The following is a 25,595-nucleotide window of genomic DNA, read 5'->3' on the forward strand; positions in this document are numbered from 1 at the left end:
TTTAAATTACCCAGCAGTGCTATTTGCAGAGTTAGCTCCAGGTAAATGTTGCAATTCTTCAGCCATTCCTGAACCTGTGACTAAAAACAAGCTACATATGGACAGCACCAAAATCTGCAGAGCTTGGAAGATTGTATCCTTCATATATATAACATTCTATTGGTTGCAAGAAGTTCTGAATCAGCTGTTGTTTTGCGTGTCAATTCATAAACCATGTGCCATGGAATCGGTACATTGAAAATCTCTTCCCAACTGTTTTGCAATTTATATGGCACAGCTGTCAATTTTTTGGTCCTTAAATGAAATTGGTATATATTTTTATTCATCACAATTTTCTTTAACCATTTATGTTCTTTAATGCAGGGCCGACAGACAAGTTCCTTACTTTCCCCCCTTCTACTTGCCTCTTCCATTTTTGTGGTAATGCTGCAATTTGTTGGTTGAAATTTTGGGTAGAGCAGACATTTCCATATGTCTGTGTTACCTGCATGTATGGCATAACTCCAGCAGTCCTATTTATGATATAATTTACAAAAATGATAACTTAAAAAAAAATGTGATTGAAAAATACTTTTTTTTAAACAATTAGCATATTTGAGTTTACCCACAATATTTGTTGTAATATTTGTTCTGTCTTTTCAGGTGGATTAAATTGAAATTGCAACCAACTTTCTAAGGCTTGTTTAAAAATATCGATATTTTGGAGATTTCGTTTTCTAATAACCGAAAGTGAGCAGTTGTAATCTGAATAAAAGGAAAGAGGCCATTCTTGAACATGGGGTGAGACATTCTTACTAATTTACTAGAGAACTATTTCAGATTTAAGTATAACTTTTGTATGACTGATGCCTTTAGTGAGATGCTTTAATATTTAATGATTTATGCCCTCCGAATTCATATTCATTATATGAATAGGCCCTTTTAATTTTGTCTGGCTTGCCATTCCAAATAAATTTGGATATTTTTTGTTCATATAATTTAAAAAGCAGGTCACTAGGTGTAGGCAAAACCATACGCAAATAGGTAAACTGTGATATGACTAAAGAGTTAATCAAGGTGATTTTTCCACAAATAGGTATTTTCCTTTCCATAGTAGCAAGATCGTATCTATTTTTGTTAACTTTCTATAAAAATGTATTGGAGTGAGATCATTTCTTTCTTTCGGGATATGTATACTGAGTATGTCCACATCCCCGTCAGACCATTTTACCATCTCTCCTTGTTCGGGCGGTGCTCGGCAGTCGGCGTCGCCGGTCTCCTAGCCATCACCTATCCACTTTTCATTTTCCATTTGTTTTGTCTTGTCTTCTCACACACCTGGTCTTTATTTCCCTCATTACATGTTGTGTATTTAAACCTCTGTTCCCCCCATGTCTTTGTGTGGAATTGTTTATTGTAAGTGCATGTGCACATTTTCTCTGGTGCGCAACGGGTTTTGTACCCATTTGTTTATTGTTCTGGTTTCCGGTGGTTTTATGTATAAAACTGCTCCGTTGATTACCCAGTTTTTCTCTCCTGTGCCTGATTTCCTTGCCGCCAGTTACGCAGTCCCTTACAATGCCGATAGTGGACAACTTGTTTTATATTTTTTGCAGTATTTCTTAAGTGACTTGTTGCAAAAAGAATGCATGTTTTGGAATATTTTTATTCAGTACGGACTTCCTTTTTTTTCACTCTGTCATTTCGGTTAGTATTGTGGAGTAATTACAATGTTGTTCATCCATCCTCAGTTCTCATATCATTAACATGACCATGCAATCAGTGCGATCAGTATAAAATAGCCACAAGCATGACTAGATTCTTTTTCAGATCTTGCACCTCCCCTTCCAATACACTGAAAGTTGTCATAGGGTGCATTGTTTGTGGACACTTATTTGTGAAACATCTCACTGACCTAGAAATCCCTCGGACATGATCAAAACAAACCCATGGTCCCCCAGGGTGAAATCCCCCTTTTAATCGTCTCTAAACTATGAGCTACAGCGCAGAGGATTGCGGGTTCAATCCCAGTGCGAGGCCCTCGTTTGTATTCTTTCTGTTTTAACCCTGTCCCAAACCTTAACCCTTACTTTAACCAGTCGGAACGAATGCCTTAACTTAACTGTTGAGTTTAGACTTTTATGGACAATACTGAAGTGAGACCGTGAGATCTTGCTGGTTTAGAGAGATCCGGCATTCTGCTGGGATGTGCATGCGTCTACGCACTCCATTCACTAATTAATGTCCTTGGGAAGGCAGAGTGGTTATAATGAGTGCGACAGTGTTTCACCTTCATCTCTGTAGTGTACCCAGAGCCCTGGGTCTCGTACGAGAGAAAGGTAGACTTAACGGAGAGATGTGGGCTGAGCAGAGCCTGTCTGTTTAAATATGCTGTTTGATGTTATGAGAGTACAGTATATTATCATTACCACAGTGAGCTGATTCAGGAAGGTTCAATAGCGGCTAGACGAGGAGGGGGAACTTGTTCAGTATCGCTCTCCATTATATGGATGTGTACTGGTATTTTTTGAAGCTATTGCTCTGGATGGTACAGTTTCTCTATGGGTCACATTAAATGTATTCATATTGTTATTGTTATTATATTGTTATTATTGAAGTAGTCAACATGATCTGCCCTTCCAGTGTAGGAATAGAGGAATAGAATGAGATTCTCTTTATTTCTATTCCATCTTCGGTATTGTGTACTACTGCAATGTTCTTTGTGTCCCAGTCACAGTAGTAAACAAGCCCTCATAACAGCCTCCCAGTCACTAACCACATTTCCTCCACCGTTTTTATGCTAGTAAATTCCTGGCATATAAGAGAAAAAAACAAGACGTGTAATGGAAACAGGAAGTGTCGATACAATTTCATAAATGTTGACAGACAATTTGTTCGTTCGACATGATCTTTTTGTGTAGGTATAATGAATAATGCAACGAAATGTACATAGAACCACAATCATTTCAAGGTAAATTTGCAGTCACCTGATATTAATTTGTGTGCAAATTGAAAAAGCATGCACAGTTTAGGCTACAGGTTGGTGAAAGTGCACGGTGATGAGCTCAATGCTCCTTTCCAATAAATATCAAGGGTCTTAATTTGTATGATGATCGATGCTTAACTGCCATTAACAAACAATTATCCATCCTGTGTCCACTTTATCAGCGAACTGTTGTCTAGAGAGCATGTGCGAAAACCAGTTTGGGCAAGTTTGTCATTTATCGCAAAAGTTTGTGTGACAAAACGAGTGGACAATGTAATTCAATGGAAACACAGGCATAAGCGGTCGCTAAGGGGTCGCCGACGACAGTTTTTTGGAAGTCAGTCGAGGTCTCAATTTATTGATGAGAGTTAGAATAGTATAATATACAGGGTGCAACTTTGAAATTCGGTTGTGCATCAGCATTTTTTATTTATTTTTTATCTCATACCAGTCACTGACAGTGACTCAATTATCCATTAAAACTGCAAAAACAAATCACTCCCTCCATGGTAAAATGGGTAGAATTGCAGGAAATTTGCTGTAAAACTGCAAAAAATGTCTGCCCCATGACAAAATTTGTAGAACTGCAGGAAATTAACTTTAAAACAAATGTTTCTCCGCCATAGAGAGGTTTACCCGCGATTTGGTTTGGGGTATTATCAAATGTTTTACCCGCAATTTGGTTTGGGTTATTATCAACAATAAAATACTTTGAAAGCAGTATACTGCACCATACAAACACCAATCCCCTCAATTTCATCCATTTATTTATTAGGATTATGGTAACATTTACTTTTTACAGCATAATACAGTCAATTCTACAGTATTGTAATGTGTGTAATTACACAGTGCTTGTATTGAGTGTATTTAGATTACAATACCTGTACTGCAATATGAAATACAGTAACTTACTTGCTAGTGAGCCACCTGGAAATTACTGTGAAATTCACGGAAACTCCTTTTTAACCTTTATTTAACTAGGCAAGTCAGTGAAGAACTAATTCTTATTTACAATGACGGCCTACCCTGACCAAACCCGGACGACGCTGGGCCAATTGTGCGCCGCCCTATGGGACTCCCAATCACGGTCGAATGTGATACAGCCTGGATACGAACCAGGGACTGTAGTGATGCCTCTTGCACTGAGATGCAGTGCCTTAGACCACAGTGTGTGTATGTGAAACTAGAGGAAGGGTCATGATTAAACTTGCTGACTGTGGCTCTGAAGAACCATAATGGCTCCCTGGCCTGTTATAAAGGAAAGAAGGAAAAACTACATGAACTCTAACATAATTGAAATATCTCTCTGAGGTCTCCATCTGCTTCCCTCGTTCTCAGCTGATTTTTACTGTTTCTTTCTCCGTCATCTCGCTTTCTCTCTCCACCTCAATACCTCGCTCTCCCTCTCCTCCCTTTAGCAACATGTATAATGAGGACCATCAAATACAGTGTGTGTAATGCTCAGCGCAATAAACCATGAAATAAAAACCCATTATTGTCTCCTCTTTCCACACAGGGCATATAAAACCATAGAAGATGAGGACCTGAGGTTCCCACTAGTCTACGGCGAAGGGAAAAAGGTTGTTTGTGTGTGTGTAACGTGCGTGAATGCGAGAGAGTGTGTGTGTCTGTGTTTAAATGTGGATGTGAACAGAATTTATAACAATTTATACATATAAAAGTATGTATATCTTAGTTTAATAGTATACTAACTGGTGTGTTTAAAACTCTTCCTCAGGCCAGAGTAATGGCCACTATAGGAGTGACCAGAGGTCTTGGTGACCATGATCTTAAAGTCCATGATTCCAACATCTACATCAAGCCTTTCCTGTCCTGCTGTCCAGAGGTAAATCCAATTATGACACACTGTGTGTAGCATCCTGGCACCATTCCACACACACACACACACACACACACACACACACACACACACACACACACACACACACACACACACACACACACACACACACACACACACACAATCTTGTACAGTGCCTTGCAAAAGTATTCATCCCCCTTGGCGTTTTTTACTATTTTGTTGCATTGCAACCTGTAATTTAAATGGATTTTTATTTGGATTTCATGTAATGGACATACACAAAATAGTCCAAATTGGTGAAGTGAAATGAAAAAAATGACTTGTTTCAAAAAAATTATACAAAATAAAAGCCTGGAAAGTGGTGTGAGCATATGTATTCACCACAACAAACCTGCCAAGAGAGGGCTGCCCACCAAAACTCACAGACCAGGTAAGGGGGGCATTAATCAGAGAGGCAACAAAGAGACCAAAGATAACCCTGAAGGAGCTGCAAAGCTCCCCAGCGGAGATTGGAGTATCTGTCCATAGGACCACTTTAAGCCGTACACTCCACAGAGCTGGGCTTTAAGAAAGAGTGGCCAGAAAAGCCATTGCTTAAAGAAAAAAATAAGCAAACACGTTTGATGTTCTCCAAAAGGCATGTGTGAGACTCCCCAAACGCATGGAAGAAGGTATCTGGTCAGATGAGACTAACATTTTTGGCCATCAAGGAAAACTCTATGTCTGGCACAAACCCAACACCTCTCATCACCCCGAGAACACCAGTAAAGCATAGTGGTGGCAGCATCATTCTGTGAGGATGTTTTTCATCGGCAGGGGCTGGTAAACTGGTTAGAATTGAAGGAATGATGGATGACGCTAAATACAGGGAAATTCTTGAGGGAACCCTGTTTCAGCCTTCCAGAGATTTGAGACTGGGACGGAGGTTCACCTTCCAGCAGGACAATGATCCTAAGCATCCTGCTAAAGCAACACTCGAGTGGTTTAAGGGGAAACATTTAAATGTCTTGGAATGGCCTAGTCAAAGCCCAGACCTCAATACAATTGAGAATCTGTGGTATGATTTACAGATTGCTGTACACCAGCGGAACCCATCCAACTTGAAGGAGCTGGAGCAGTTTTGCCTTGTAGAATGGGCAAAAATCCCAGTGGCTAGATGTGCCAAGCTTATAGAGACATACCCCAAGAGACTTGGAGCTGTAATTGCTGCAAGAGGTGGCTCTACAAAGTATTGACTTTGGGGGGGTGAATAGTTATGCATGCTCAAGTTGGATTTTTTTTGGTCTTATTTCTTGTTTGTATCACTCAATCTTCAAAGTGATAGGAATGTTGTGTAAATCAAATGATACAACCTGGAATTAAAATAGATTTTTGGGAGGTTTGTAAGGCAACGAAATAGGAAAAATGCCATGGGGGGGTGAATACTTTTGCAAGCCACTGTATCCAGCTCACGCCTTGTGCACACATTATAGCTCAGTTTATGATCCAAGTAGCTCGACCGAGTGAAAGTGTTGTTTTTTCAGTGGATTGGCTAACTGGGTTTGTAACAGCGAGTAAAGACAAAAGTTATCAGACTCGTAAATAGTTCAAGGAAGGAAAGAGCGATGCATAATATTTTGGGCCTTGCTTGGTTCCTGGAGTACTTTTGCCCACCTGACTCTGGTATTTCACAGCTCTTCATCTCACTCATAGTCCATCCATTGAGTCCGCCTCATTCAGTCTGATTATTTGCAGCTCTTTATTCATTACACAGGCAGTTCAGCCAGGGTCTCTCTACCTCTCTTTCTCATATTATGGTGCCATTATTATAGTGTTATCGTCTTTAAATCAAAGGCAGAGAGAATAGCTACAGTAGCCTGCTCCCACACAGTTGTATGGTATGATGATAGAAGAGTTGGCTAAAGCACATACACTACAGGTTCAGGGTGTACAGTACCACAGTTCCCCTGTCATGGTCAAACCAAGGTTGTCTGATATCAGACTCAGAGATCCTATTCGATTATATATGTAATTTGTGTTCTCTCCTGAATAAGACCCTGTTGTTTGTTACAGGTGAAGGTGTACAATAGGGTTCCCTAACTGATGGGCAGGCCGCGGGTGGTTTTATCTGGCACCGCCAAGTTTTCCCATTTTTATTGTTGGACATAAGACTTTAGAAAACACCAGGAAATTAGCTCCAGATGATTTAATTTGGGAAATTTGTTCCCAAGTATAATAGAGATACACGTGATCGTATACAAATTTAAGCAAGTTTTCAAATGATTATGTTTTATAAATGTTCGGGCTTCTTGCAGTCAATTTGCAGTCGGGCCACGGCTGAATCTAGTTGATGATCCCTGGTGTACAACCTGACTCAGTACGAGCATGGTGCTAACTCAGTCTGCTATTGCTGTTATTGTGCACAACCTGACCCATTTTTGTTGTTATTCTTTCTAGGTGACGGTGTACAACCTAAACCAATACGAGCACGGTGCTGACGACGTCCTGGTGATGGGAACAGATGGCCTTTGGGACGTCCTCTCCAACAAGGAAGTCAACGAATCAGTCTCCACCTTCTTGGCCAACTGTGACCCCGACGACTTATACAGGTAGGTGTGTGTCTGTGTGCAAGTGGACCTGCGTGCCTTTAAAAGTACATTTTTCAATAGTTTTCCATGACATCCTTCTCACATTGTATTATGCAATTTTGTAAATTGAGTAACCATCCAACATCTTACAAAGTAAATACAACTATTGACAGTGGACCATTTTTGCCAACACACCCCTCCACTTCATGTCTGTGACCAGGTACACGATGGCTGCTCAGGATCTGGTGATGAGAGCGCGGGGAGTACTGAAGGACCGAGGCTGGCGGATCACTAATGAACGACTGGGATCTGGAGACGACATCTCCTGTTACATCATCCCTCTGATGTACGGAAACCGCCAACCCTAGAACCACCTACAGGCCATGAATGGAGCAGACTCCCATCTCTATGGCAGGCTCCCTCCTCAACCAGCAGTACTGTACCCCTCTCTTTTTGACTCTCTCTCTCTGTGTCACCCGCCTCTCAGTGCTGTACTATAAGTGATAATCCTTCAAGATGTTACAATGTTCCCTTCTTCCCTAAACAGGTATGAGTTTCAGATTGTGGTATGTGACCTGAGATCCCAGTCATGTGATGCTGACCTGTGCAGCTTTGTTTCCTGCTTTGCCACAGTGTGGCTTCAGAGGAGTCACTTCCTGAAGCACAGTGTTTCTTTCAGTACAGAAAGTGGTTTTTACTAAAAGTATGTCGTTTTGTAGTATGTAGTTTTCTAAAACATCTCACTCGTCTCAACTGGAAAGGGAGGCTGAACTTAGTGAAGATTACATTTTTTGACTTGATGTAGCCTACGCGATGAAGATAGATTCTGTATCCCTCACCATAATCTGACTGAGCAAGGTGCAATAGTTTACTATGGTACTGTTTGTGTATGACTTGATCTTGTTTTTTCTCATTGGTGTAAAAATGGCCATAGTCATTCAAAAAACAATAAGTTATTAAGAGTTCTATCTTATAATGTATTCATAGACCAAGACCCACGTTCTGTTACAAATCTTATGATGTAGCTGTATATTTTTTTCTGTTAGATCATTATTTTAGGCTGATAATGTTCAAGATGTTTATTTTGCATGTAATGCTGCTTGCTTTGGGAAATTGATGGAGATATAGTGGTTCAGACTGAACCCAAAGACAAGAGATGTCTTTGCTGACTTATGTTTTTGGGTTTCATATACTCAATGGAATATTAAGTATGTTGGCCTACACCATTGCCACTTCAGTTTGTGCCATTCCATGCGTATTTTACTTTTCAATATTGTAAGAGGATTTATTTATACTGATTGATGTAGTCACACTTGATCCTTCAATTCAGTGCCAGTAATCCACTTATGTCATACTGCACCATTGTTTTATTATTTTCATAAATACCATGATAAAACATATGAATTGATGTAAACATACTATATCACTTCCTACATGTTACATTGTATATTTTGGTGACATTGTCAGCTTTGATGTATTGTTGATGGTGGCTGAAGTTCTGGATGAAGTTTTCACAGATGCCGTGCTCGAAGATGGTTTCCTAACATGAGATACTAAGTTCTGGCTGCTCTGCTATCTACCCATCAGACAATGTGCTACATTTAGGGCTATTTCCAATCAGATCTGCCTTAACCCACGATAACTGACAACTGCATAGCAGTTTGTGTTTTTATTTGGATTATTTTTGAGGTGTAACATCGTTGGAGCTGCCAAATCAGCAAGTGACTCCCGACATTATACCTATCGCAGACATTGCCATTGGATGCACGAGTCGCATTAGTATAAATCCCATGCAGCCTTGTTGTTTCAAGCTCAAACATTGGAATGTGTGCTGTAATCTACACCCCAATTAGGCTGAAATCAATCCGTATTAATTTGTTTAATGAGTTTCAATTTGAGTGTCACTTTCTATATAGCCTACACTTTCTCATTCTGAACTTCTAATGCTGATGGGTTGTATAGACAGGTGTGGTTTTGTGACATGATGAGAAGAGCTGCACCAATGCAGTTACACCTCTGACATCACCAAAAGCAAGGAAATTGCTATGCAGTTGTCGGTAATGGCAGGTTTACGTTGAAACGGATTGAATAGGCCTGAAAGGTCTTGCACAGCCAAAATCATGTTTATGAAATTTGATGATATTTGGATGAAACCAGATCAAAGTAGGATGACCAAAGTATGAAAAATGACTATTGCTTCTACATTGATGAAAGTTTGATCATATAGTTACTGGTCCATTCCCCCATTTGGATTCAGGAGGCGGATTATTAAGGGCTTTTTGTGAAATTACAAAATTCTCTCATTTTAATACACCAATTTAAATAGGTATCGCCTTGTAACCAATATCGCAGAGGGGAGTGGTTTAGGTAGCTAGTCTAGTGGTGCTACAATTTGACTGCAGCATGTCTGCAAATACAATGAGGTTTCCCCTATTCATCTAAGGCAAATATACTTCGGTTTGTACTTTCATCTGTGTCTGGTGTTAGCTAGGAACTGGTTGGCTCGGTCTTCAACCAGCATGGAACAAAAGCGGGGGAATGGTTCCCCAAAACCCAAGTAATTACACATGTCAAAAGGTAGATTAATCTAAACTTCTTGACTATCGTTAATAGTCATGCTATATGGACATTGCCTGACTCCCCGGACAGTAAAAAACAAAAGATACACTCATCTAGTCCCGGGTCAGACCACCCTTTGCCTCCAGAACAGTTTGAATTCCTTGGGGCATAGATTCCACAAGGTGTCGGAAATGTTCCACATGGATGTTGGTCCATGCTGACACGACAGCACCACGCAGTTGCAGCAGATTGGACGTCGGAACGTGTGGTACGTTCATGCTGTGAACAGGTTTGGTCAGTGACAATGTTCAGATACGCTGTGGGGGTTCAATCGTTGCTCAATTGGTATCAAGGAACCTAATATGTGCCAGGAAAACATTCCACACACCAGTACACCACCAGCCTGTTTCGGTTGACACCAGGCAGGATAGGTCCATAGACCCATTCTGCTTACGCCAACTCCTGACTCAACATGAACTGGGATTCCTCGGACTAGAAGATGTTTTTTTTCACTCCTCAATTGTCCTGTGTTGGTGATCGCATGCCCACGGGAGCCGCCGCTTCTTGTTTTTAGCTGATAGGAGTGGAACATGGTGTAGTCATCTTCTGTAATAGCCTATCCTTGACAAGGATTGACGAGTTGTGCTTTCCGAGATGCCGTTCTGCACGCTACTGTTGGACTGCGCTGTTATTTGTCTGTTTGTTGCCATCATGATAGCTTGTACGATTCTTGCCATTCTCCTTTGACCTCTCTCATCAACAAGCTATTTTTGCCCACAGGAATGCTGCTGACTGGATATTTTTTGTTTGCTGCAACATTCTTGGTAAACCCTAGACACTCGTTTGTGAAAAGCTCAGTAGGGCGGCCGTTTCTGTGATACTGGATCCTGTGGGCCTGGTACAGATGATCATACCATGCTGAAAGTTGCATAGGTCACTTGTTTTGCTCATTCTAGTGTTCAATTGAACAGAAACTGAATGGCTCAATGCCTGTCTGCCTACTTTATATAGCAAGCCATGTGACTCAGTGTCTGTAGGAGCATTTTTTGTGAAACCATGTGCCATTGCTTTGTGTATCAGCAAGTTTACTTGAGATAATCTCACCGCAACACTGCGTCCATGTTGCTTGACATACAGTTGAAGTCAGAAGTTTACATACACTTAGGTTGGAGTCATTAAAACTCGTTTTTCAACCACTCCACAAATTTCTTGTTAACAAACTATAGTTTTGGGAAGTCGATTAGGACATCTACTTTGTGCATGACAAGTGCATGACAAATTGTTTACAGAAAGATTATTTCACTCTTAATTCACTGTATCACAATTCCAGTGGGTCAGACGTTTACATACACTAAGTTGACTGTGCCTTTAACCAGCTTGGAAAATTCCAGAAAATTATGTAATGGCTTTAGAAGCTTCTGATAGGCTAATTGACATAATTTGAGTCAATTGGAGGTGTACTTGTGGATGTATTTCAAGGTCTACCTTCAAACGCAGCCTTTTTGCTTGACATCATGGGAAAATCAAAAGAAATCAGCAAAGACCAGCAAACATTTTTTGAAAGACCTCCACAAGTCTGGTTCATCCTTGGGAGCGATTTCCAAACGCCTGAAGGTACCACGTTCATCTGTACAAACAATAGTATGCAAGTATAAACACCATGGGACCACGCAGCCGTCATACCGCTCAGGAAGGAGACGCGTTCTGTCTCCTAGAGAAACATACTTTGGTGCGAAAAGTCAATCCCAGAACAACAGCAAAGGATCCTTTGAAGATGCTGGAGGAAACAGGTACAAAAGTATCTACATCCACAGTAAAACGAGTCCTATATTGATTGACATAACCTGAAAGGCCGCTCAGCAAGGAAGAAGCCACTGCTCCAAAACCGCCATAAAAAAAACAAAGATCATACTTTTTGGAGAAATGTTCTCTGTTCTGATTAAACAAAAATAGAACTGTTGAGCATCGTCATGTTTGGAGGAAAATGGGGGAGGCAAAGCAAGCCAAAAGAACACCATCCCAACTGTGAAGCACGGGGGTGGCAGCATCATGTTGTGGGGGTGCTTTGCTGCATGAAGGACTGGTAAACTTCACAAAATAGATGGCATCAATAAATGGCAACATCTCCAAACATCAGTCAGGAAGTTAAAGCTTGGTTGCAAATTGGTCTTTCAAATGGACAATGATCCCAAGCATACTTGGAAGGCTACCTGAAGCGTTTGACCCAGGTTAAACAATTTAAAGGCAATGCTACTAAATACTAATTGAGTGTATGTAAACTTCTGAACCACTGGGAATGTGATGAAAGAAATAAAAGCTGAAATAAATCCTCTCTACTATTATTCTGACATTTCACATTCTTAAAATAAAGTGGTGATCCTAACTAACCTAAGACAGGGAATTTTTACTAGGATTAAATGTCAGGAATTGTGAAAAATTTAGTTTAATGTAATTGGCTACGTGTATGTAAACTTCCGACTTCAACTGTAGGCTTTTTTCAAGAACTGTCAGTGAAGGTGAGGCCTGTAATTTTCATCATAGGATACACTTCAACTATGACAGACAAAATGAGAGAAAAAATCCAGAAAATCACATTGTAGGATTTTTTATGAATTTATTTGCAAATTATGGTGGAAAATAAGTATTTGGTCAATAACAAAAGTTTATTTCAATACGTTGTTATATACCCTTTGTTGGCAATGACAGAGGTCAAACATTTTCTGTAAGTCTTCACAAGGTTTTCACACACTGTTGCTGGTATTTTGGCCCATTCCTCCATGCAGATCTCCTCTAAAGCAGTGATGTTTTGGGGCTGTTACTGGGCTACACAGACTTTCAACTCCCTCAAGTTTTTCTATGGGGTTGAGATCTGGAGACTGACTAGGCCACTCCAGGACCTTGAAACGCTTCTTACGAAGCCACTCCTTCGTTGCCCGGGCGGTGTGTTTGGGATCATTGTCATGCTGAAAGTCCCAGCCACGTTTCATCTTCAATGCCCTTGCTGATGGAAGGAGGTTTTCACTCAAAATCTCCCGATACATGGCCCCATTCATTCTTTCCTTTACACGGATCAGTCGTCCTGGTCCCTTTGCAGAAAAACAGCCCCAAAGCATGATGTTCTTTGGATGCAACTCAGCATTCTTTGTCCTCCAAACACGACGAGTTGAGTTTTTACCAAAAGGTTCTATTTTGGTTTCATCTGACCATATGACATTCTCCCAATCTTCTTCTGGATCATCCAAAGGCTCTCTAGCAAACTTCAGACAGGCCTGGACATGTACTGGCTTAAGCAGGGGGACACGTCTGGCACTGCAGGCTTTGAGTCCCTGGCGGTGTAGTGTGTTACTGATGGTAGGCTTTGTTACTTTGGTCCCAGCTCTCTGCGGGTCATTCACTAGGTCCCCCTGTGTGGTTCTGGGATTTTTGCTCACCGTTCTTGTGATCATTTTGACCCCACGGGGTGAGATCTTGCGTGGAGCCCCAGATCGAGGGAGATTATCAGTGGTCTTGTATGTTTTCCATTTCCTAATAATTGCTCCCACAGTTGATTTCTTCAAACCAAGCTGCTTACCTATTGCAGATTCAGTCTTCCCAGCCTGGTGCAGGTTTACAATTTTGTTTCTGGTGTCCTTTGACAGCTCTTTGGTCTTAGCCATAGTGGAGTTTGGAGTGTGACTGTTTGAGGTTGTGGGCAGGTGTCTTTTATACTGATAACAAGTTCAAACAGGTAACGAGTGGAGGACAGAGGAGCCTCTTAAAGAAGAAGTTACAGGTCTGTGAGAGCCAGAAATCTTGCTTGTTTGTAGGTGACCAAATACTTATTTTCCACCATAATTTGCAAATAAATTCATAAAAAATCCTACAATGTGATTTTCTGGAATTTTTTTTCTCATTTTGTCTGTCATAGTTGAAGTGTCCCTATGATGAAAATTACAGGCATCTCTCATCTTTTTAAGTGGGAGAACTTGCACAATTGGTGGCTGACTAAATACTTTTTTTTGCCCCACTGTATATAAACCATTACAATAAAAAACATGATTTAAAGTCCTGAACAATCATTCTGATTCCCATGTAAAATATCCTTTTGAGTGACTAAAACATGATCCACAATATATTTGTCTGTTTGTATGTTTTTTGGGGGTATTTCTAGGAATGGGGGTTTCAAAGAAAGTGATCACACTTGGAAAGTGTGGAAATTGGATATGCAGTATTGTATTTATTATCCCAAAGTGTCCAGAAAGACTGACTAACGTACTGTAATATAACTTAAGTTGTAACCTATTTATGGATTGTTCATACTTAACTATGTGGTATGAATTTATAGTTAATGTGTTAAGCCTTAACTACTAGATGAATGGGAAGAAAGAATGAAGACTGTGCCACCCACACCTGTGCATGGAGGCCAACTCAAGTTTTTGGTAGTTTGGAAGTAAAAAAAACATAATAGCTGTACTGGAATTAATACATTGCTGAAGGCTATTTGATATGAAGTATTTGTTTGTTATGAATTTGTACACTTTCTAGAGTAGAACAATAGAGTCAAACAGAGGGTATGAAACGAAAAGTGCATTTTGACATTATTACTTTGTATCAGATATATTTAACCTAGCCTGGTAGCAGATTCATATGTTTTTTAAAATCCAAGTCCTCTGTCAGTCTTTGTATGCCATAAACTTGTTGCTTACACGGTAGTGGGGTTGGTTATAAAGCACAAACTGGGCTGGTACCAGGCTATATTTGCCTCTCCTGTTGCTGTATATTTTAGTAGCCTACCAGTTGCTGTTGTTTTGTTCCAAATCATCTCTCAAACCCACACTCATCCATGTGACTGATAATGAAAGGGACTGGAATTGAGGCCATTCCCTGGTGATGAGAAGATTGAAGAATGTCTGTGTATTTCTCGGAACAAATTAAGGAGAGTGGTGAAACGCTACACATTTTGATGACAATTTGACTAATCTAATTTATTTTACCCTCCTACACTTTTATTTTGTAAACTAGAGGTAATTTCAGTCAAATAATATTTGTAAATGTTTATGGTATGTATTTATGTGCAATGATGACTTTGGGGAAATGTTTTACCTTGTGTTATTAATTAAATGTATGTGAACACTTGAACCCAAAATGTGTGTCTTGTATCTTGCGTTATTAGAGGACTTCTATTGGGACATGAGACTGTTAACAGCCCTGGCCAGAAATCAATAGTTCCAGAAAGCATTAGGTTTCAGTCCAAATCAATCAATCTGAAGTGGCATTAAAATGGCACTGAGGCACAAAAACAAATCAATGCCATTGCTCTTTGCATTTCCACTTCTTCTTGAGGAGAGTAAAATCAACATACCAAGTCAATATTGCTCTAACAGGTAATTGTCAGAGGGGTTTGGACATGGAGGGGGTTCAGTCCTGATGATGATTGAATGTTGTGTGGCTTGTGAAAGTATTCACTCCCCTTCACATTTTCCCTATTTCGTTGCCTTACAACCTGGAGTTAAAATAGATTTTTAGGGGGTTTGTATCATTTGATTTACACAACATGAAGCTTTGAACTTTGAAGCTGCAAAATAATTATCTCGTGAAACAAACAAGACAAAAAAAAATGAAAACTATTCACCCCCGCCAAAGTCAATACTTTGTAGAGACACCTTTTACAGCAATTACAGCTCCAAGTCTCTTGGGATATGTCTCTATAAGCTTGGCACATCTAGCCACTGGGATTTCTGCCCATTCTACAAGGCAAAACTGCTCCAGCTCCTTCAAGTTGGATGGATTCCGCTGGTGTACAGCAATCTTTAAGTCATACCACAGATTCTCAATTGGATTGAGGTCTGGGCTTTGACTAGGCCATTCCAAGACATTTAAATGTTTCCCCTTAAACCACTCGAGTGTTGCTTTAGCAGGACGCCTAGGATCATTGTCCTGCTGTAAGGTGAACCTCCGTCCCAGTCTCAAATCTCTGGAAGACAAACAGGTTTTCCTCAAGAATTTCCCTGTATGTAGCACCATCCATCATTCCTTCAATTCTGACCAGTTTCCCAGGCCATGCCGATGATGCTGGTCAGCATGATGCTGCCACCACCATACTTTACTGTGGGGATGTAGTTCTCGGGGTGATGAGAGATGGGTTTGCACCAGACAGAGCGTTTTCCTTGTTGGCCCAAAAACTTTTTTTTTGTCTCATCTGACCAGAGTACCTTCTTCCATATGTTTGTGGAGTCTCACACGTGCTTATTTTTTTCTTTAAGCAATGGCCTTTTTCTGGCCACTCTTCCGTAAAGCCCAGCTCTGTGGCGTGTACAGCTTAGTGGTCCTATGGACAGCGCCTTCAGGGTTATCTTTGGTCTCTTTGTTGCCGCTCAGATTAATGCCCTCCTTGCCTGGTCTGTGAGTTTTGTTGGGCAGCCCTCTCTTGGCAGGTTTGTTGTCGTGCCATAATCTTTCCATTTTTTAATAATGGATTTAATGGTGCTCCGTGGAATGTGCAAAGTTTTGAATACTTCTTTTATAACCCAACCCTGATCTGTACTTCTCCACAACTTTGTCCTGACCTGTTTGGGGAGCGCCTTGGTCTTCATGGTGCCGCTTGCTTAGTGGTGATGCAGACTCTGGGGCCTTTCAGAACAGGTGTATATATACTGAGATCATGTGACACTTTGAAGCCCCTAAATAGGATCTGGTGCAAGCAATTACATTCAGAAGTCACATAATTAGTTAAATAAAGTCCACCTGTCTGAAATCTAAGGGGGTGAATACATATACAACACACCACTTTTCCATTATTTTTAAATAATGTTTTGAAAATGTTTTGACTATTTTGTGTATGCCCATTACATGAAATCCAAATAAAAATCCATTTAAATTACAGGTTGTAATTCAACAAAATAAGAAGAACACCAAGGAGGATGAATACTTTTGCAAGTGATTGCTGCAGCAAAATGGTGAAAATTATTTTAAGTCGGGTATATCACCTAAAACAGAAAGTTTGTTTTCTTCGTTATATGTATTACTTTAAATGCATTTAGATGCATCCAATTTGTTTTTTTCAAGACAGACTGGAGACCCCTACTTACTCTAATTGGAATATGAAAACACTGTGCACCTTGAAGTGTGTGTGTGTCTTACCTGTCCCCCCCACCATGTTTGGCTTATAAGCATCAGTCATTTGGCATGGTTACATATCATACTATTTTGTGTGTCCCAGATTTACATTTGCCATGTTATGCCTACTCTGAGACCATGCTATGCACTGGCAGGATTGACTCTGTAATCTGTCCAAAAAAAAGTTATTTGATATGTAGTAGGGCTAGTAGTATTATTGCTATTTCATTAACAACTAAGAGCCCCTGGGTGAATGAGAAACTGCAAGTTAATATTTTTACTTTATTTAGAATGAAAAAAAAAAGTGCTCAAGCTGGTGGTGATGATGACAACTACCTACACCTATGTGGACTCCTGCTCGTCAAACAACTCATTCCAAAATCATGGCCATTAATATGGAGTTGATCTCCCCTCTGCTGCTTTAACAGACTCCACTCTTCTGGGAAGGGCATTGTCATGCTGGAACAGGAAAGAGCATTCACCAAACTGTTACCACAAAATTGGAAGCACAGAATTGTCTATAATGTCATTGTTGCTGTAGCGTTACGATTTCCCTTCACTGGAACTAAGAGGCCTAGCCCGAACCATGAAAAACAGCCCCAGACCATTATTCCTCAACCAAACTTTACAATTGGCACTTTGCATTTGGGGCAGGTAGCATTCTCCTGGCATCCCCCATAGCCAGTTTCGTATGTCGGACTGCCAGATGGTCCATAGTCCAAAGGCGGAGAGCTTTACACTACTCCAGCCAACGCTTGGCATTGCGCATGGTGATCTTAGGTTTGTGTGCGGCTGCTCGGCCATGGAAACCCATTTCATGAAGCTCCTGATGAGCAGTTCTTATGCTGACATTGCTTCCAGAGGCAGTTTGGAACTCGGTAATGAGTGTTGCAACCGAGGACAGATGATTTGAAGGGGTGTCCACATAGCCTATAGATAGTTACTTTTGTATATATAGTGTAACACTTCTGTCATTAATATTCCCAAAAAATGACACACATAGGCCCAATTGAATGGTAATTAAATTACAACAGCACAAATCCAATTACTCAGAATGCCAAAAAAAGTAGTTTGGATCGGTCTATCCAAACATGTTTTTGCTCTAGAAAAATAATTATCCAGGTTTCTTGATGTGCATATCACCAGCGCCGGCAAGGCAGTAGTTTGCGCAGTTATCTCCACAGCAGGCCATGTCACAACCCGACCAACAGCACAAACTACTACCTCAGCCGGAGCACAGCGGAAAGGAACGAACCAGGGGTGTCATCCGTGTGTCTGCGTCCTGTCCAAACGGTTCAGAATGACCATATGAATGAACTGTTCCACGATGGCGCGGTCATATGCAGTATCTGTATTGTTAAACACTTCCCATGCATAAAACGCAATTGAAACCCCACCCAAGTCCCCGTCTCCTGATTTCACTGCCCTTCCCCTAAAATGACTTGGCTGGACATTGCATCATGTCTCGGCCATGTTCTCGTTTTAGACCTAGGCTACACAGCGTAGCAGCGGTCTCGAATGAAAGATGAGACATTTTACAGACCGTAGGAATTAATACAGGGAGAATATTGAATACCACTATAGCCTAATACTTTACGACAAAGCTTTATCGTAATCCAATAATTACGAACAGTTAAATGGCATACACACAACCTTATAATTGTGATTGGTTGATCCAGCCCAGCAACGCAATATTGTCTTGTGCGCACACCGTATGGTCGGCGCAAGTAGCAGACAGTCATCTCCCCATGTCCTTTGTCAAGAAAAAAATAAAGGCAGAACAATTATCTGTGCAGTCGAGCTTTTAAGAAAAATACACGCGCGCGCAGCTCGGTCTTGCGCAAGTTGCCGCATACTCTTGTCAGTGTGTTCCAGTTCCTTTCCGCGATCCGTGTGGAAAGGGAATGAGTAGTATGCGATCAACTGTGGATACAATTCGCGGGAAACGTCAGACTGGGCGTAAAGAACAGCTCCATTCGTATTGGGTATTAGGAAAGGTAGTATTTCAATTCATGCGCAAAATGTTGGCCATTGCGATTTTGGGTGAAATTCTAAAATGCACCAGACCAATTCTGAAGAAGTCTAATGGTTAAGCAAGTCAGTCAGACAAAACGGTCATCTATGTTTGTGCTGAGCTTCAACACCTCAGAACCTCGGACAGAATATGTTTTAGTATAGTATGAATAGGCCATAATAGCCTGTCATGGTCCAGCTTCAACCACAAGAGGGCCTCTATTTCCAATTTCTTGGTTGAGCCAGGAATGCTCCTGTGTTATACATTTACCTCCCGAGGGCACGAACACCCAATCCGAGTCATTATCAATCAAGTTAAATATATAGCCTACACAACCTTAAGGTTGGAAATTCCGAATAGTTTACAGAGAAAAAAAGAGTTCTAGGCTTTACACAACTTTATTGAAGTTTGTGTGTAAATATACATGCACATTTCAAATGTAAACCCAAGTGAACTCAAGCGCAGCCAAACCTGGAAACCCCCATTTCATGCAAAGGATGCCTGAATATATTCACCTTTACAAAAAAAATCTGAACAATAGAACATCCTGTCAAAAAGATCCAATCCCCCAGAAGAGAAAAGCACAGGTAAGAATTCTGTCTCTCCCAAATGGCACCCTATTCCCTATATAGGGCACTACTTTTGACGAGAGCTCTATGCAGTATAGGGCGCCATTTCAGACAAAACCCTGAATTTGTGGTCTATGAACCCAAATCCCCATTACATCTTCGATCTTGCCAAGGTCTTTAAATATATTTTTTATTATTTTTTAAATGCTTCCATATAAATAAATAAATGTTATCAAATGTGCACTCACAGAGTGAACTCTTATGTACAGTACTATATATGCTATATGCAATCACCACATCTCACCCACTCAGGCTGATCAGTAATTCAACCATCCACCCATCCCTCCCACTCTCTAGAGAGAAAGACCCTACTCCACACACCAACCACAATGAAGCATTATTTTCCCTTGGAAGAGAGGTCACATACAGCAGTACCCAGGTATTTCTATCAAAGGTAATGAACCCCCTTACTAGTTCCCCCCTCACATTTAACCAAAGCAAGACAAGAAGAGGCACAAAAAAACAACAACCTGGCCTTACAAGTGGATCAGTTCAAGTCAGTCATTCAGCATACATTCCGGCTCTCGTGTTTGATTTAAAAAAATATTTTTAATTGGTTGATTTCCGGTAGCAGCGGTCGCTATTCATGGATGTTTCTATTGGGGACAGCAAAGATAGGGTGTGAGGGTGTGTACATAAGTGTTCCTGTGAGTGTAGGAATGAGTTTCAGCTCGTATCGGTGTCCTGTTTAAGTGTAGGTGCGCGTGCGTTTGTGTTTCGGGGCCATGCACAGACAACGTGACGTAATAATGTGCTAAAGGCTACAATCTGAGATTAAGAGTTAAGGCTGAGGTGATCCAACCAAGAGACAGAAATCTAATGTATCACCAATATTCATAATCTCAAAAAGCCTCTAGAAGGAGCAGGTAGTGGAGGAGAGGCTCAATAAGCCGTGTAAAGCTAGTAACGCAACATAAAGCCTGAGAGGTGGGTCCGATCCAGAAAAGCCCTTACCTCCTAAGCAAACACGTCTCCTAATCACTTATGAAGATCTGAAAGAATTGGATGTAAGCAATATGGTAGTAGCTCCACCTTGTCATGTGACAGGTAAGGTGAATTTTTCGCCCCATTTCTCATCCCCATCTGATAATTTCAGATCTACAAAAGTGTCTAGGGGTTTAAGGGTTGTTTCTGGACCTTGACCTTGGCTTCATGCGGCTTGGAGGATACTTACTGTAGTGACCAGCAGAAGAAAAAAAAATAACAGAACTTAATCACAAGGCTCATATTGTGTACATTAGTTGTGTGTCTAAAATGGAAGTTCACCACATGACTAGTTTGGCTGTTTTACATTATGAAATGTATTTTGCTCTTCTTCTTCCTCCTCACATACACAAAAAGCAGAGTAGGAGGGCTGATCTAGGATCAGGTCCCCCCCTGTCCATATAACCTTATTCATTATGATCATAAAGGTTGAAAATGATCCTAGATCAGCACTCCTAATCTACACAGAGCAGACACTATGTGTGGATGCGTGTTCTGTTGACCACAGTGTTTAAAGGCAGCATTCAAAGCGTTTTAACTGAGAAGACCTTGGCTCAGAGTAATTAGTAAAAACAATTGCAGTACGTGGCACTAATATACAATTCATTATTAAAAAAAAATGGGAGTGCAGGTGACTGTGCAACAAAATAAAAGTGTAAGGACGAATCCCCAAAAAGGCTTCAGCGCATCATGAAAACTTAATAATAATAATAATTCAGTGTTCATTCAAAAAAAATATTTACAAGGCCTAGCTTAAAAATAATGGTATGCCAATGCATTGCTCTCTCAGAAATATAAAAACATAACAAAATGAAAGCAGGTGGGTGGGAGAGAGGGAGTATCGGTTCGAAGCGCCAAAGCAGTGACACCACTGCACTGTGACATTCTGTGTTTGATACTATGATGAACTGAACTCTGGCCTTCCTAACACTTCTAATGGATCCATTCGATTTCAGTATGATGTCATTGTTCAGAATCAGAACAGAGCTTGACATCTTTTTCCTCCAGAGTGAATGATTCATGTAGAATGGACATGGAGGAGAATCACTGCGACCCGAATAAGACCGGTCGGACGGACCACAGACAACTATAGGCCCTGATTTCTTTAGTAATGTTGCTTCGGTGTTCCAGCACTAACAAACTTCTCAGTGGTTAGTTTCCCCTGGTAGCCCACTCATTGTAGGCCTGGATGGTGTCAGAGATCAGCCTCAGGCCTGGCACACTGCTCTGTGTCTGTCGATATGGCTTAGGATGGATATTATTGTCTCTCGCTCTGTCTCCGTTTCTCCAGCTCATTTGGTTTTCATGGTGACATTGTCGTTGACATCCTCTTCGTCGCTCTGAACTGAAGCAGAGGCTCCCTGGGATGAGGCGACGCTCTTCCTCTCCTCCTTCTCTTCTCGGTTCTCCTCCACCTCCTCTCCATCCTCCTCTCTCTCCTCCTCCTCCTCCTCCTCCTCCTCTCGGTCCAGATTAAAGTAGCCTGTTCCCTTCACTGTGTCCTGGCGCTGGTAGAACAGCACGTACGCTGCTTTGGACTGAACACACACACACATATATATATACATATATGAAGTGCACATTCAATTCACACTGGGCAGTGCTGTGTATCTGACAAGATGTTAGAAGACTATGGAACTCACCACTATCTGATCTTCGTTGGCTGGAGAGACACTGCTGTCGTCAAAGTTGTACCACTTGTCATCATCCTTGTTCTTCGCATAAGCAGTATCTAAGTGTCCCAAAGATAAGATGAGAAGATGAGCATTTGTCTGCTAAAAGCAAGCATGGAATTAAGACTGTTGATTCAACTTCCTTGTTTGAATCAACTCGGATAAGACCATGGCTAGCAATGTCTGAATTTACAATTTTGAATACACATTACATTCAAATTCACATTACGCTTCTAGTGTTTATGACTAAATTGTCAAATAAAAATACTTAAATTCAGACTTACAGTGTCCTCCTCCCATGCCTCCATAGTGGTTGGAGACCGCAATGAGATCGTAGCGACAGGGACCAGCATTAGGGTCGATCAGGAACTCTGACATTTCCATGTCACTGGACAAAAAAATCACACAAAGAACCATTCATGAGGGGGAGAATTCCTTGTTTTCTCTTCAAGAGATATTTAACATTTGTATAAGTGATTTAGGCAATGAGGCTTTGAGTTAATGAGGTTTTGTGAGCCAATGCTAACTAGCGTCAGCACAATGACGAAGTGTATGGGCATGCAGGTCAGCAACTTCCTTCAAACTGCTCGCAGAGACATAAAAATTGTATCCACAAGTTCATCACACCGGGGAAGTAGACAAAAATCCAGAAGCATCCCTTTAAGCCACAGGGAAACAGCTGAATGTTTTTAATTTACACAATTATACTTGTTCATAAACTTTGACAGAAAAGTATGTCCGTCTGGTCAAAACCGTACCTGAGTGGGAAGTCGACTAGTGAATCCAGCTTGTCCCTCATATATCTGCTGTAGGAGAAGCGTTTCAGATGGACCACCAGGACTGGAGGCAGAGACCACAGGTCTAGCTTCTTAGTGGCCTGCTGGTGCTCCTTGCAGTTTGGACAGTACCTGGGATAGATTAATTAATTATTATATTTTATGTGACCATTTTCTTTTTTAAAAGCATACACTTTCTTAGTACCTGAGACAGCCAGGATAAATTACGCATCAGCCCAAATTACAGAAGATTTTAGTTCTGGGTTAATGGAGATTAATATCATGTTAAAACATGTTAATATTTATTTTGAGAGAACTATTCTTTTAAATGTTGATTATTTTCTTTATTAGCCTTGACAATATGAAGTTAAGTCTCACCATGGGTCCTCAGCTCCGAGCTTCTCTTTGGTGGTGAACAGCTCGATGCAGTCTTTCAGTTTGAAGAAGGCTTTCTTCTGAGGCTTATACTCCATGCTCTCATGCTTCTCAAAGTCCTGTTCACAGACAGTGAGATTTGTTATTACTTATTTAGTACAGTATTATTACCATCCAAGGCTTAAAGAGAGACATTAATTCTACAACAGTGTTTTCCAAGCCTCTCCTCAAATACCTCCAGCCATTCTAACTATTTGATCTACAAACTAGCACACAAGGTTTGGGAAACACTGTTTCAGTTTGAATGCATAAGGACAGACACAGTCTGACGTGAATTGATATACTGTACACCCCTCTGTATTTATTTAGACAGAGACGCAAACATTTGTAAATTTGACTCTATACTCCAGCATTTCTGATTTTAGATCAAATGTTTCATATCGGGCGACAGTAATCAATGTCACATGTCATAATGATGAGTGAGAAAGTTAGAGGAACAAAAATCATACCCCCCCCCCAAAAAAAAAAATTATAACCTCTCACCATTACCAATAACAGGGGTGGATAATATTTTTGGGTGATAATGATCTTTGTGGCTCTGTAACTTTCTTACGTATCAATATTCATGATTATCCATAATCATGGTACCATTCACGTCTTTAAAAAAAAAAAATCCAGCCCCCATCCCCGCAGGCCGTCATTGTAAATAAGAATTTGCTCTTAACTGACTTGCCTAGTTAAATAAAGGTTAAATAAATAAAATATATTTTTTTTTAAATGTAGAAGTGTTCAGAAACATTTATTCTTATTTACAATAAAAGTGACTCCAAAATGATAATACATTATTCACCATTCAGCTCCTACTGGGCAAAACATTATCCAAAACACAACCAAAACAAACTGCAAATGCATCCAACAAGTTTGAAGAGTCACAAGCTTGATGTATTCTAGGAATATGGGACCAAATACTAAACTTCTGACTACGTTAATACACTAGAAGTTAATTTGTCCAAATACTTATGGGGGAAAAAAGTATTCCAATGGGGGGACTAGATACACAGTGACTTCATTTCTAAATGGTAAAACATATGTATGAATATACACTCAAATAAAAAAGGTGACATTCTGTACTGTCACCCCTTACATGAAACATTTTATCTCAAATAAAAAAATGCTGGAGTATAGGGCCATATTTTCACATTTTATCTTCACTGTCCAAATAAATACAGAGGGTAGTGTAAGTAAAATGGTTTCTAGTGTTAGAGGAGAGTAGAAAGCCTTACCTCCGTGATACCCTCATCAAAGTGTTTTTTCTTGACCTCTGGTTCCCAGTCCAAAGAGAGATAGGACTGGTCTGTTACAGAGAGAGAGCAATATACCCTTAAAGACTCAATGTAAAGGTGAGAATATAACAGAACAAGAAAGGTGGATTGGGCATTAAGAACTAGTAGAGGCACTGCTTTGTGCTTACAATAAGTATAATGTTACTAGAATGTTACCATGTTATTATCTTTATTGGAGGGTTTCAACTTCATCTGCGTACCATATGTAAAATGCCCATCTTACCACTGAGTCTGAGGTGTCCCTCGTCGAACCGGATGTGCCGCGGTTCCTCCTTGATTAAGCTGAAGTCAGTCTTGCCCATGTTGTTAAACTGGAATGTAAACAATCTCTTCTTCTCCCCCATCGTCATAGACGTTTGGTTCTGGTGACCTTTGGTCCCCGAGTTCTCTCCCCCTGGACCAACCCCGTTCTCCAGCTCGTTGTCCCCACCACCCACAGAGTCCTCTGATTGGCTGTTGTCATTCTCAGAGGGCAGCTCCTGGTCCTGACTGGATTCGTCGTCTCCATCCTGCTCATCAGTCTCCATCTCGCCTGGAATGGAGTGGATCAGCTGATCAGATTTTGGAATAGCTTTATCGACAGGGGTGACATTTTTTATTTAACCTTTATTTAATGCTGAGACCGTAGTCTCTTTCGCAGACGAGCCCTGCATGAACACATCAATAAAACAATTACACTATACATATCTGTTTACACATCTATTTACACATCAATTACAAAATACATCAAAGGGAAACACAGAACACAATCATATGAAACAAACACATTGTTCAGGAAAAGGTCCCAGGTGAG

General features: G+C 40.6%; 2 protein-coding genes across 6 annotated transcripts in view; one reads left to right on the forward strand and one right to left on the reverse strand.

Annotated features, from left to right (window-relative positions):
- Positions 1–8,750, forward strand: part of LOC109864476 (protein phosphatase 1H) — a 43,123-nt gene extending 34,373 nt beyond the window's left edge. The window contains exons 7-10 of the mRNA XM_020452301.2: positions 4,482–4,545; positions 4,704–4,811; positions 7,224–7,375; positions 7,575–8,750. Coding sequence (XP_020307890.1) covers positions 4,482–4,545; positions 4,704–4,811; positions 7,224–7,375; positions 7,575–7,722 — 472 coding nt within the window. The 3' untranslated portion in view covers positions 7,723–8,750. The remainder of the gene's footprint in view (positions 1–4,481; positions 4,546–4,703; positions 4,812–7,223; positions 7,376–7,574) is intronic.
- A 10,654-nt stretch (positions 8,751–19,404) lies between these two features.
- Positions 19,405–25,595, reverse strand: part of usp15 (ubiquitin specific peptidase 15) — a 37,788-nt gene continuing 31,597 nt past the window's right edge. For all 5 annotated transcript variants that reach the window (XM_031797647.1, XM_031797645.1, XM_031797646.1 and 2 more), the window contains 7 exons: positions 25,026–25,334; positions 24,743–24,813; positions 23,463–23,578; positions 23,067–23,216; positions 22,593–22,696; positions 22,279–22,367; positions 19,405–22,173 (listed from right to left, as the gene is read on the reverse strand). In XM_031797647.1, the coding sequence (XP_031653507.1) occupies positions 21,928–22,173; positions 22,279–22,367; positions 22,593–22,696; positions 23,067–23,216; positions 23,463–23,578; positions 24,743–24,813; positions 25,026–25,334 (1,085 nt within the window). In that variant the 3' untranslated portion in view covers positions 19,405–21,927. The remainder of the gene's footprint in view (positions 22,174–22,278; positions 22,368–22,592; positions 22,697–23,066; positions 23,217–23,462; positions 23,579–24,742; positions 24,814–25,025; positions 25,335–25,595) is intronic.

The sequence above is a fragment of the Oncorhynchus kisutch genome, linkage group LG19, assembly GCF_002021735.2.
Source record: "Oncorhynchus kisutch isolate 150728-3 linkage group LG19, Okis_V2, whole genome shotgun sequence".
In the NCBI taxonomy this organism is placed as follows: domain Eukaryota; kingdom Metazoa; phylum Chordata; class Actinopteri; order Salmoniformes; family Salmonidae; genus Oncorhynchus; species Oncorhynchus kisutch.